Below are 13,991 nucleotides of genomic sequence, written 5' to 3' on the forward strand. Positions count from 1 at the left end.
AATTTGTACAATGTGTTGGAGTTCGAAATTTTTACAAGTGAAATTTTAGCACTTTGTGCAAGAATGTAAAAAAATATTTGGAGTTTAAATGTGCAGTTCGAACTCCGGAATTTTCATGTTTTAGCTAGTCCCTTGATGAGCCATACAAATGTCTATGGCATATTATGAACTTCAAAAGTCTTCTTTTCTTCTGTAAATTTCGTGCAAATCAAATGATGCCGCATAAATTTGGACGTAGGGTAGTATTATTAAATTGACTGCTCAATTTGAACAATCTCGTATACCTGTGGCAAGAGCTACATTTTGCAAACGCCGGGATTGAACAAGTTCAATTAGATATTGGCTCTATCCCTCCAAAGTTCAAACACGTTGCCTCTCCTATCCTGTTATCTATCCTATGAACCAAAATATACATGTTTCATATTATACAATCAAATTTCTTTGATCAAAGAATTTAAGATGTTAATTTAAGATATTATAGATAAGATTTTAAAAACTTAATTTGATAGACTAAATATCATGTTGAAGCTTAGAATTGAATAGCTATATTAATTCGAACTCTTGTAAAGAATGAAAGTGATATAGTATGATATTAATCTTATTAGTTAATACTCATAGTATCAAACAATTTGATATGTTTCAAAATGAAAATTAGGTGAGAGTACATGATTACTTCTCACCATGCTACTACGATGATAATTGCAATCCATAATTGTCATTATAAAAATTAAAATTTTAGTAATGAATATTATGGATTTTAATTTAAATAATTAATATTACGAATTAGCTGCGGAAGATGTGGGGGGGGGGGGGAATTAATAGCCTGTTTGGCCAAGCTTCTTTCAAAGCCAAAAGTGTTTTTTTCTCAATAAACTCTGTTTTTCTTAACTTAAGGTGTTTGACCATGCTTTTTTTTAGAAATAAGTAGCTTCTCCCTAAAAGTAGAAACAGTTTTAAATTTTCTTCCTGCCAAAAATACCCTTAGCAAAATATTGTATATACCAAAATAATCAAACTTAGTTTAGACCATTAAGTAATATATAATGACTTTTGGGGGGTGAACTTTCATATTTGTTGAATGATTTTTTGATATATTTAAATCATCTTGAAAGAATAAAGTATTGTTTAATTTTATTTAAATAAAATAAAAAACTTAATTATTGTCTTTAATTACAAATATTTGTGATTATTTATTTACTTATATAATACTCCCTCTGGTCCACTTTAAGTGATTTTTTGGCCTTTTTTTGTGGTCCGTAATAAATATCAAGAAAGAATTAACTTCTTTTTTTCAAAGTTGGCCTCGGAGTAAAGAGCCTATGAGTATTTATTGTATTTTAAACAAAAACAACAACAACAACAACAACAACAACAACAACAACAACAACAACAACCCAGTGTAATCTCGCAAGTAGAATTTGGGTTGGGTAGGATGTACGCAGCCTTATCCCTACCCTAGAAGGACAGAAAGACTGTTTCCAATAGACCCTCGGCTAAAGAAAGGAATTTGTTGTATTTCCAATGAACAAAGTAAGGTTAACATGGTCAATTACATTGTTAATTGATGCTAAAAGATGGATTCCTTAATATGTATGAAAATAGCCAAAAAATCACTTAAAGTAGACCGGAGGGAGTATTCTATTAAGTACATCTCTTCATGTTCTTATTCGTAATTTAATACTTAAAAACACTTTGAAAAGCTTGGCCAAAACATACATTGTTGTTCAAAAGCACTTTTTAAATTAAATAGCCAAACACAAACTGCTTTTATCCAAAGTACTTTTTCGAAAAACACTTTTAAAAATAACACTTTTCAAAATAAATTGATTTTCCCAGCTTGCCAAACAGGCTATGATTAGTCGAGTAATTGTGATGCATTATTAACCTTGCAGTTGCTTGTAGCCAGGGATGGCAATGGGGCAGTGCGGGTGTGGGGCGGTGCGGGTTTGAGATCATGCGGTGTGGGACGGGTGCGGGGCGGGTTTGAACATTCTTTTAAAAACTAAAAGCGGTTGCGGGTTGATAATCATGTGAGGCAGGTTCGTAAGTTTCAAGCAAACTTTTCACTCACTGTACATACTGTTGGAGCATTTCTTCTTATAGTTTTTCCTAAAAAGAGATTTTGTATGTATAATATTTTAAGGTTGTGGTTATTATTAACTGGAAAAATCTGATTTTCCCTTTTTGTCTTTTTGAAATAAATTTGCTCATGTTAAATAAAATAATAATGACAAGAAACAAAGTTAATCCAGTAGCCAACCTGGAAGTATGAATTTATTTAAGACTAAATAATAATAATAATATATAATTAACAGAACTAAAAGAAAATTTCAACGAACATTTAACAAATGAAAAGATTTGCTAACTGACTTAAATAAACAAACTTCAGTAAATTAAAGGTACAGAGAACAAAAACTTTCAAACGAACTTGCTCACAAAGAGCGTATAGAAGAAAACGGAAGTTTTTTAGGTGGGGCGGGGCGGATTCATGCGGGACGGGTTGAAAAAAAAAAAAAAAAAGTGCGAGGCGGGATGAAATTTTGCGGGTTAAACTTAAACCCACACCGCAACCGCCCGCTGCCATCTCTACTTGTAGCTAGGCAAATGTCTCACAAGCTTCTTACCATGTCATGGATAATGCAGCCTAAGCACTTGAAAAGGACAAGTCACATAAATAGTCGTGCCAGAAATTAACCGCAATTATTGGATATAGAGCAAAGATGCTGGACCAAATCATGGAATATACGTATAGATAAAACATTTACTTCCTCTGTGACAATTTATGTTCGATTATATTTGACTAGACACGAAGTTTAAAAAAAATAAAAAATTTTGAAATTTGTGATCTTAAACAAATCAAAAAAAAATCCATAATATTTGTATAATTATAAAAGCTTTCTCATTAAGGGTAGAATTGAAAGTCTAAGCTAAATTGTTTCAAGGAAAGAGATTATTCTTTTTGAACGGACCAAAAAAAAAAATAAGTTCACATAAACTGAAATGGAGGGAGTGCGCTTCTGATGGAGAAACCTAGTTGTCCTTGAGAATAAATGGAACCGACGCACATATTTAGTGTTCGAATTATCTTCGTTTAGTATTATAAAAAAATTGTTTTGGGTTTTTCTAACCGTGCCCACAATAGATTGGAATGGTAGGACAAAAACAAGCAAACCTACGCACGCGATCCAGGATAGGGCAAAAAAGAAAATAAGAAAGAAAAACAGGTCAAACATTGATCTCTAGGTTAGCACATTCATTATCTTGAAACAAATCTATGGAGGTTCATACCAGCTGCAGCAACATTAGTTTCCAATTCCAACCACAGATCTGAATCATTAACTACCCTTGCAGTGACATTATCCTTTTCTCAAAACCATATCCAGTTTTGTTGTAAGAAGTTCATTCCTGAAAACTGGAAAACCAACGGATGTCACATTAAATTATACAATTTCAAGGGCAGGGAAGCAATTATGGGAGGTAATCGAAGAGTCCGGGCATTAACAGCCATCCGAAGTGCCATATTGATACGCAAGTCAATAGAATACATTCCATAATTTTTGTTATTTTTGAATATTTCGTTGCTATGTCTTCATGCACCACTTGCATATAGGCGTGTCCACTCCTTAGCTGGATCATTGAAGAAAAAGGAAACTCAAATCAAAGGATTGAAGAAAAAAGCGTATATCAATTTGCATAACCAGAAGATGTTAATTTTCTATTTAGAGGCAGTAAATAGAAAGACCAGAATACAAAGTACCCGTTTCAACAGCTTCAGCCTCATTTGACTTCCAGTGCTTTGCAATGTTTTCAGAGAGTGGATCATCCGGATTTGGAGCACTTAAAAGTGCTTGAATACTGAAACAGGAGTAAAAAAATTTAAACTTCTAATAACTAAAAAGCTCAAGTTATGTGATCATTTTCACAGTATTCATCAATCTTGCATCTTACGGAGTGTACCTAGAAAAAAGATGAGAAAACTCTTTCAAAACATGATACAATATTTAATACCTCAAAAGTACAGTTCGGATCTGAAGTGCAGGACTCCACTTGTCTTTAAGAATATCAAGACATATCCTTCCAAGCTTCACAACAATGGCATACATAAGCAAGGTATTTTCTGGCTTATATCCACGTGTAAAAGAGTTGAAAAAGACAACAAACCTTATCAATGTTCGGATGGTAGATTTTGGTAAGGAATCGAACCTGTTAGGATGCAAGTTGATCAATGATACAGACGTTATACAAATAGCAAAACTTCATAGACATGTTAAACGCATAAAGAAAAAGAAACATGCACAGGCAAATAACATCTGCAACTATTAAGATCGAGGCTACACATCATATTTAAGTAGAAGTCTATAATCGTTTGAGAAGTAAGCTTCCTGCAACTACTAAGTGACACCAGGTGCTTCATCTAGAAACCTGCTAAGGAAGTGGACCAAGGGCCTAACTCAACCCCAAAAGTTAGCTCATGAGGTGAGGATCCAAGCCCCCTGCCCCTGCCCCTGCCCCCACCCCAACCCCCGGGCCCGGAACTAGACATGTGGAGCGTGGATAATATAAGATGGACCCCCAACATCGGATAAACAATGATATTGAAGTGAGCCTGGCTCTGATACCATGTTAAAGAAACGGACCTTGGGCGTAACTCAATCCCAAAAGCTAGTTCATGATGTGACGATTGCCCCAGATCATTTAAAGGACATAAACCCAGACCCACCCAATATGGGATCCAACAAAAACGATTATGAAAAGCACCCAAGAAAAGTTGGAAAATTTCACCCAGACAGTATTCCCAGATTTAGTATCTTTATGCATCTACTAAATGCCTTGCCTTTGCTACACTTCCAAACATTTGCGAGAGTAGGGAATCTTAACATTTTAAGGCCTGAGTAACTGTCCTGCAGGCCAGAACCAAGGTCATGAGATCCTTTATCTTCAATTATCCAACTGCCCCTAAGAGAACTACTGTAAGTCTGAATGCCAACTAAGCATAATATATCCAACAAACCCTCAAAGAGACATACCCCCATCAATCACTGTCTTAAGTCAATTCATTTTTTATTTAATTATCTAAAAAAAACAGCACAAACTTACAGCAGCATATTCAAACTTGACAAACATCTTTTCACAACCTGGGTTTTCTTAGTCCTATTCCTTCTCAGCCACCAGGATGCAAATTTTTTTTTGGGGGGTTGAAAAATCTACTCCCGAAGTTTAATAAAATAGTGTTTGCATAGTTCACAAAAAAGCATCTTTCTTTATAAGTTTAATAGAAACCACTGATACAAACAACTGTGGCCAAATGTTGATGAAAGTGTGAATAATAGGATAGGCAACACATTAGTAGATAAGTAAAACAATACTAATACTGAAACCTTTGTTGCTCTATGTCACTTTTGACTAACATGCCAAGCAAGTTGACTGAAGGGGACTGCTTCTTCTACTCCTCCACCGAGAAGCCGTTCTCAAGGGAAGCAAGAGATGTCGTAATGGTAGGAGGTCAGAGAGAACAAAAAGAGGTCCCATCTCATTACTTATAGATAAAACTCTTAAGCTTAGCTTTTACGAATATAAAGATCTTCCATTTTATCAATCAAAAAAAAAAATCAAACAGAAAGATCCTATTCCAAATAAGAATGACCATCTCTCACATTTTGAATAAGGATGAGCGTCTTTAAACTGGAGGTGCCAGTTGGCTTGATTTCAAAGATTGATATATATATATATATATATATATATATATATATATATATATATATATATAGAGAGAGAGAGAGAGAGGGAGGGGCAGAAATAAGTATGCTAATTTAATTTTTGATCTTAAAGTTTTGCAATAGTATTTGTACATCGCCACTACCACATAGAAACAGATTCTAAACATCAGAAAATTTTGATCATTAGTATTTTAATTCTTCCAGCACTAATATGTATCTTGACTCATAGTTCCAATAATACCAATATCCAGGTTGCCCAAGTATACCATTTTTACAACCCGACAGTGCATATAAATGGAAGAATGGGACAAAAACAGTCACCTATAATAGTATTCCTAGAAAAGCAACCAACATGTACAAAGTTGTGAAACATGGTCACGGATCGATAAGAGTATGTCCCTTAATATTTTGATTGTCGCAAGCTTCTTTATCTAGACATCTCACATCAAACTTTGTTTATTAACAAATATCATGATCAAATTACAAGGTAGCATAAATTTTTATCTTTTTTTCCTTATCCAAAAAAAAGGTACAAACTGCATAAACACTTCACCTAACATGTTCACTTAGGTACCAGTATAGCTATTAACATGGTAAAAGGAAGCAGCAAAGCTTTTACAACTAAGTTTCAAACCTGGAAATAAACGTCAGGAAGTTAAAATGTAGCAACATATTGCCAGACATAAAGACAACAGACTAATGCCTAATATTTTCTCACTTCAAATTGAGATATAACACTCCACCAGGACAGAGACTGGCAACATCAACAAAAAGATGAGCCAAAACATAGCTAGCAAAGGGATATCATCGAAACAAACAAAAACTACATATGCAACAACTGCAACAGCCCAATCGACTACAAGACAAGTTTAACTGTAGCTTTATATAGGAACAGAAATCAAAGCACTATAACAACTGATCCAGCATGCATAAGGTGACAGTCAATGCTTGAAGAAAGATTAGTCAAAAAGAAATATTCCTTTATCCGTTATAAAGCTTTGAGATACCATTTCAAGAACGAATGTTGCAGAATATCAACTGGAATTTGTCAAACGTCCTTAATGTGTTTAAATACCTTAGGAGCAGCCATCGGGTACTCTTCAGGCAAAAAGAGTTCGAGCTTGAAGACACCTCCTACACAAAAAGGCAAGAAGAGGAACTCAGTCAAAAGAGAAACCAGGCAATCAAAACATACATTATTCAAATACAACTGTAGACATATCATCCACATTACTACCAACTTGATTCATCGGAATACGATTTTTTTTTTTTTTTTGATGACCGAGAAATCCGTCTGGGGCCGATCCTTTGGACCAACCGCAGCCTTCGAAACTCGGTGGATAATGGGCCCGCCCCTCTACCCTTCTCCACTTAAATACCAGGCTTTGCTTTGCATGGTGTGGGGGCTTGAACCTGTGACCTAAGACACAAATCCACCACCCTTTGCCACTTGAGCTAGGCCCTGGGGGCAAGACCTCTAGGATTTTTGGCGCAACAAGTCGCATACAAACATATCAAGAAAACAGAACAAGGTGGTTGATGGGTGTCTTAACTAATACTAACCACGAGCAACATGTTTGTACTTCACACCAACATTCAATATTTTATACTAAGGACAGCTAGCTTTCTGCTATACTCCAGAGAAATAAGACAGTTCATAACAAATTACTGGGAGTTGCGACATGTTAGACAATGAACTATATCAATTTGCCAAACGCAGCCACACATCTCACAGTCAGTGTTATCAACTAGTCAAGTTAACTTTACATTCTCCAGGATTAATTAGTGCAGTGATCTTAGTTATTTTTCATGTTTGGTCCGTATAGCACACAGCAAATGAAAAGGAAGATAAATGCCCAAGATTTTAGAGGACAATATGGAACAAATTGGAGGGGACAGGGTTCAGTTTAGGCCAGTTAAAGCTCAAGTATGAAACCGGAAAAAACTAGCAACAACTACAGACCTTGGCTAGACAGTACATCAGTGAAGAAAACCAATTCACCACGAAGATTCAATTTAAACATATATCTGACACTCAACACAAACAAGTAAATGACCTAAGCATATTTAACCGGTTGCAGTAAAATCTTAAAATTGAGCTCATTACCTTCATAAGGAGACTGTGTAGGACCAAGAATCATGACATTAAAGTATCGCATATTATCTTCCGATGGAGATGCACTTATTCCTGGTGCTGCACTCAAAGTGAAATGACAGTAAATCTCTCTCTTATTTTTAATTAGTAACATAGCTTAAATATATCAATACTAAAACTTGCTGCTTCAATAAGAAAAATTCGTACATACTGAGATCAACAATCCAAATCATATCATCGAGTATTCCAAACTTAAATATTGAGCTCAAAATTTCATCACAACTAAAGGAAAAGAACAATATAAAACAAAAAATCGTGAAAATTTACCAGGTTCACTGAGGAGCCGTTGAGTTTCCTATAAGATAAGAAAGTAAGAGCACAAAAATTATCAGTTAAATCGAAGTTATAAAAGCGATCAGTAGATCAAAAACCCTAATGGATCGAGCGAAGAATAGAAAGATCAAGGTTGAATAAGAAAGGACCTTGATAATTCTACGAGGAAGATTGCTGTTCGCCATTGGAATTGAATTGAAGGCTGCCGGAGTGCGGTTCTTCGGTCGCAGAGAGTTTACGCTAAGGGTTCTTCTTTTTTCTAGAGAGAGAAATGGAGAATTGAGTGGAGATAGTTTAAGAATTTGACAACTCTTTCTCACTAAAATACATGTGCTACAATGGTTCAGTTGAGATTCTTATAGGGGCTTTTTTATGTTTCTACCTAGTAGTGGTGTACGGGTGCCAATACTCGAAGAGTTTTTATTTGACTTTTTAAATAATACTCGTAATTTATATATATGACATTCTTTGCTTAATGTCACATTTTATTATTTTAAAATAATTTATTTTTAGTATTTTCACTTTATCTTCAATGAATTAATTTACCACATAAATATTTATATTTTATTTTAGATCACAAATTTTAAAAATCTAATATTTTTTCTAAAATTTTATATCAAGTCAAATACCGTCAATTATGACAGAGGGAGGAGTAATAATAATATAAACGAGATGTATATTTTAGCATGTTGGAGCTCTTACTTGGTTTTGATTTTCTTGAATCCGATAGTTAAATTTATAGGCATAATAAATCTGATATTTGTTACTTATTTTATTAAGTGATCAAAATATCCAATTCAAACAGCTTAAATGTAACTTATTTATTTTTCAGGTGGTATTTTAGTAACTAATTTTCAACTCAACAACATTTTTGATTAGTGTCGTCAATATGGGTTTGGCCCGTTGGGCCAGCCCAACTTAGCCCGTGATTTGGCAAGGTTGGGCTAGAATTTTTGGAGCCCATTTAAAAATGAGATTTTTAAGCCCAGCCCGAGTAAGTCTGTGACCCGTGAGGCTTGATTTAGGTTGGGCTGGGCCGGCCCGTGGGCCTAATAAAATATTTTATTTAAAATATATAAAAAAATTAAAAGTATACTGCCTCTAGAGATGAAAAGTGAGAATTGGATCTTTACTTAGAGGAACCAAAACTTGATCTTGAGAAGTTTCAAGAGATAGATGTTGTCATGTATTGGAAGGACCATTCTAGAAAATATCCCGATCTTTGAGTGATGGTGCGTGATCTACTTAGTATTCCTATTACCATTGTAGCATCAGAATCAATATTTAGCATTGGTGGCATGTTTTTACAAAAATACAGAAGTTGCATTTATTATGAAAATGTCCAAACACTTGTTACTACTCGAAATTGGCTGCAAAGTTTTTCCCAAACTCAAACTGATAATATTTTTTTATGTGAATTTAAATGTTATTAGTTTTTAAGATTTAATTATTCTTAATATTTAACTAATTAATATTGCATATGAATTGTAGATGTAGATGAAAGTGAAGATGTTAAGACAACCTTGTCACAAGCGGATTCAAATATGTTTGATTAAGAAGATGTGTTTGTATATCCCATAAGCGTCATGGACGTTCTTTTGAATAGTTTATTTTGAGTTTTGACTTTTAGTGAATGAAATATAGTTTTATCTTTTACTTTTTTTAGTGTTTATTGTGATATATTGGAACATTATAAAAAGTTATTATGTTTTGCGAAAATTTTTCAATAAGATATTTTTTTAACTTTTAAATAATTATCTTTTTTTAGGTCAGAACTTAAAGAAAAATATAAAATTACATTTTTAAAAATTATGGACCGGTCCGTGGGGGCCCACATCTCACATAGGAATGGACGGACCATTATAAGGCCCATCAAAATGATGGACTAGCCCAGCCCAGCCCGTCAATTACTAAAGCTCACGTGAACTGGACTAGCCCGGCCCAACCCATATTGACCGCTCTAATTTTGATATTACTAGTTGAATTTGCTAATGTTACATGAATGATTAAATGAAGAAGTGGTCATTTAATAGAACATTGATGCCTATGCTTTATCCTAGCAAACATTTGTCGATATCTATTGAGTTCAAGGATGATCTAACTAAAGAGATATTTCAAGTCGACCTAACTCAATTAGATTGGGACTTAGCTCTTTGAAGCATGTGGTTAAGAAAATCTCAAATGCTTACTTGAAAGAGGAAGAAAGTAACGACAACTTTTATTTGTGGCTAATAATTTAGGTTACCATATAAGAGCAAACTCTTGGTGAAGTGTTCGATAAGTAATCATTACCTCCAATACATCTCTTATTTGGTTTTATAAACTTGTTACGTTGTTTTTATTCTTCACTTTGTTTCACCAACTTGTTTATTTGTTTAGTACATAAAGTCTCTTGGAATGATCAATTTTCAAATTGGTACCTCCTTTGCTTTGTCGGCCAATGAATAAAATATTCTATCGTTTTGATTAAAAATAAAAATAAAAACTCGTCTATTTGGAAATGAGGACAAATAAATTTGTATATAACGCATGCAAAACGGACATGGACGATATGCATTTCCTCTATAATTGTCACATTTTGCAGGTTGGTACTGCAGAGAAAAAAAATACTTTCACCTCCTACTTTTTTAAATGAAAAGTGGATCTTTTTCTCAAGTATTAGGAAAGTTTTTTCATTCTTTTCGTTATCAAACATCAATTGACATAATTTGATAGACGATTCATTGGGACATATGTAAATGAACGAAATCCCAACGTATAGAAAGCTTATTTTGAACGTTCATGAAAGATCAGTCGTAAAACTTTTATAAGTGGCGTCAACATTTAGTTAAGAAAGAACATGAACTAAATCAAGAACACAGCAGATGAAGACATAAAACAAGACATAGCTTTAATGTATATGACAAGTCTTAAAATTTCTACACTAAGCAAATTAAATGCATACAAATAAAGTAACTGCAAACTATAGCAAAAGGATACATCCTTTCGATGAAGACACTCATCATCTCATTTAAACATTTAATTATTAACTATACTAAAACAGTTTTTAAAATTAATTAATTAGATGCAACTCAAACACATAAAAATATAAATGTCCTTGACAAGCTTTTAGACTTATCAGTTTAAGCGATCATGATCATGCTGGCTTTAATGCCAAAGCGAGGTCGTAGTTTCGAATTTTCATTATTTGCTATTCTAATATTGCAATTTTAATTTTTAAACAAATTAGTCCGGAGTTATTTATCTATTTCTCAATATATATAATTCTTTTAATTTGTTTGAACAACTTCTTGCTAGTCCAAATGAATGAGATAATTTATTGACACAAGGATCCAATTGAAGAAGAAAGTTATAGAAAACTGCATTTGTACGTGGAAAGGATAAATTCGCTTTTTGCTTTCCGAGATTCAAGGTTCTTAATTTTGATCGGATACTTGAACATAGAATCTTTAAATTTTTCGAAATAAAATTTATATATTTAGAAATTACGTAAAAGTACTAAGTCACAATAATTAATGAATTAAAATATTTAAAAGGCATATAAAAAAATACAATCAAATTAAAGAACAATTTGTTTGGCTCTCAAAATCCGAACATCTTCACATAAATTGAGACGGAAGGAGAAGTAAGTATTGCCAAAAGAAAGGATCATGACACAAAATTATGATCAACTTGAAACTCCAAATTATGGAACACAAAATTTTCTAAGAAGCTACCACATGATCATCGATCTTCTCATTTGACATGCATGGAAAAAATGTTTCTTTTCTTTTTCCATGGGAGTACACATTCAGGAGAAGCCACTATTTCAATTTATTGTTATTTTTTTCTTATTGCGAAATGAATGACGAAAGGGGCAAAAGCTATTCTCTCTTAAAGTTTAATTTTTTTCAATCATCGAGTAATAAGAGATCAACAAGCTCCATCTCCTCAACGAGCTCTTTGCAGCCAGGTACAGGCTTGTCCTTTTGGAAGAAAAGTGGGTTAGTAAATCGAACAGCATTGTGCATTCCAACATTTTTACTGCACACAACTCTTCCCTTAACCAACTCACTAACAATTTCCTTGCAATCCTCTCTTGGGCTATTCACCACTGTTACTTCGCAAATGTCATTCTCATGATCACCTTCTACTGTGAGTGTATATTTGCCAATCATGTCGGTTTTGCCCTCTGTTGAGTATGTTTCATTGTGTGTCTCTATGTCTCTGCATGTCAATCCCACGGTCGCACCTGCAACCAAAAACAAAAGTGATTTTCTTTAAGGAAAATAAAAAGGGTATCCTAGTGTTAGTGGCAAAGTCAAATTTCTAGTAAAGGGATTCCAAAAAATATAACAATGTCACCTTTAGGTTTCAAAATCTACAATCTAAAGTAATTTTTGAATCGTCTTTCGCCTACACTAGTATTCTATTTTGTACGGGTATAAATTTACAACAAAGGGGTTCAATTGTACCCCAATCACGCAAGGTAGCTTAGCCCCTGTTCAATGCATTAAACTTTCCTTATGCACGAGATCCAAGAAAAAAGTAGCACCAAATATTGTATGCAATTTTGTGTTTTTTTGTAAGAGGTTATTTCTATAACTTGTACCGGAGACCTTCTGATTACGTGACGACAACCTGTTATCGCGCCAATGATTATGTTCTCTTTAAGAAAAATAAAAGGGGTTAAGGAACACTTATTATTATTGTTCATACCTTGAATAACCTCGCTAAGGGAGGTGGCGAAACCAAGACGGCATGTGTCACAGAAGACTCTGCCTTCAACATCAAAGACTTCGGGCTCGGCGACGGCGAAATTGGCAATGGCCAAAAAACAAAGGGCAGAGAGGAGAACAATAGCTTTTGCCATTTTCCCTTTTTGTGTCTTTTTTTTCTTTATTGTTTGTTCTCCTTTTCTGATGTGTCACGGATGTTTGAATACAATGAAATATCCTATTTATAGGAGGAATGGATTTGTAGGAAATACGGTTGAGCGTTATTTCTGGTTTTCTGTTGTCGCAGTGGATGATCACATTTATTCTATGAGGTTACAAAGCAAATGACCCGTTCTTTTGTTTTACACTGGTATTTAGTGCTTGAGAATAAGTAATACTTTGCATTTGAAGCCATGAATACTAATTGGTGGAGACCTGTGTGTACCTATATACACAAATGTTCAATTTTATTTTTATTTTTTTAAATTCAGAAAGAAATTAACAGCCACGAAAGTGGAAGTGCTTGTCAAGTAAAAAGCTTATGAAAAAGATTTAAAAATAAATAAATTAAAAGGGTATTAATTAACTTATCATTTTTATTTGTTGCATGATAACATGAAAGAATGTTCAAACATAGTGAATCTAAGCTTTAGAAAATTTGAACTTAGCGTTTCATTAATTTTCATTGCCCCATTGTGAGTCATGGTACTCTCTGCTTAATTAGTTCCTCTCTCTTTGGATAATATAAATTGTTACTGATTTCTCTTATCTTAGTGTGACAACAAAAGTAAACCGCATGAGTAGGAACACGTAGAAATTTTAATATGTCAGTCACATAACCAACATTACTTATGATGGGCTAGTTTATTGCTTTACAATTGTATTCATGTTTCTATTTACTTGTTTTAAAACTGTTTACCCTAAAAAAGGGATAACAATTGAATTTATATGTGTTTTTTAGGATATGTAAATTAATTCAATACGATTTGATTAATGACGTTAGATTAAGCAAATGAAAAACGTAATAAATGACCAAACCAATGATAAGAGTGACTCCTAGCTCGGTTGATGGTTCGATGAAGAACCTGTCCTCGATTCCAAGCTTATACTTAAGAACAAGAATAAGAACTTTAAACAAAGAGAATTGAA

General features: G+C 33.7%; 2 protein-coding genes across 2 annotated transcripts; both read right to left on the reverse strand.

Annotated features, from left to right (window-relative positions):
- Positions 1-3,383: 3,383 nt before the first annotated feature.
- Positions 3,384-8,479, reverse strand: LOC107817632 (ubiquitin-conjugating enzyme E2 35). The gene is made up of 8 exons (XM_075235967.1): positions 8,295-8,479; positions 8,140-8,167; positions 7,825-7,911; positions 6,793-6,851; positions 4,162-4,203; positions 4,009-4,082; positions 3,758-3,855; positions 3,384-3,627 (listed from the first exon to the last, which is right to left on the reverse strand). The coding sequence occupies exons 1-8, from the start codon at positions 8,328-8,330 to the stop codon at positions 3,590-3,592; spliced, it is 462 nt and encodes a 153-aa protein (XP_075092068.1). The 5' UTR covers positions 8,331-8,479; the 3' UTR covers positions 3,384-3,589.
- A 3,317-nt stretch (positions 8,480-11,796) lies between these two features.
- On the reverse strand, positions 11,797-13,053 carry LOC107817630 (anther-specific protein LAT52-like). The gene is made up of 2 exons (XM_016643492.2): positions 12,844-13,053; positions 11,797-12,376 (listed from the first exon to the last, which is right to left on the reverse strand). The coding sequence occupies exons 1-2, from the start codon at positions 12,995-12,997 to the stop codon at positions 12,036-12,038; spliced, it is 495 nt and encodes a 164-aa protein (XP_016498978.1). The 5' UTR covers positions 12,998-13,053; the 3' UTR covers positions 11,797-12,035.
- Positions 13,054-13,991: the final 938 nt, after the last annotated feature.

The sequence above is a fragment of the Nicotiana tabacum genome, chromosome 2 (genome assembly GCF_000715075.1).
Source record: "Nicotiana tabacum cultivar K326 chromosome 2, ASM71507v2, whole genome shotgun sequence".
NCBI classification, from domain to species: domain Eukaryota; kingdom Viridiplantae; phylum Streptophyta; class Magnoliopsida; order Solanales; family Solanaceae; genus Nicotiana; species Nicotiana tabacum.

Coding starts and splice junctions, on each gene's coding strand:
- LOC107817632 (XM_075235967.1), bottom strand. CDS start 8,330: ATGGCGAACAGCAATCTTCCTCGTAGAATTATCAAG. Junction 6,852..7,824: donor TACACAGTCTCCTTATGAAG/GTAATGAGCTCA, acceptor CTTTTTGTGTAG/GAGGTGTCTTCAAGCTCGAA. Junction 4,204..6,792: donor ACCCGATGGCTGCTCCTAAG/GTATTTAAACAC, acceptor GCATCCTAACAG/GTTCGATTCCTTACCAAAAT.
- LOC107817630 (XM_016643492.2), bottom strand. CDS start 12,997: ATGGCAAAAGCTATTGTTCTCCTCTCTGCCCTTTGTTTTTTGGCCATT. Junction 12,377..12,843: donor CCTTAGCGAGGTTATTCAAG/GTATGAACAATA, acceptor TTTTGGTTGCAG/GTGCGACCGTGGGATTGACA.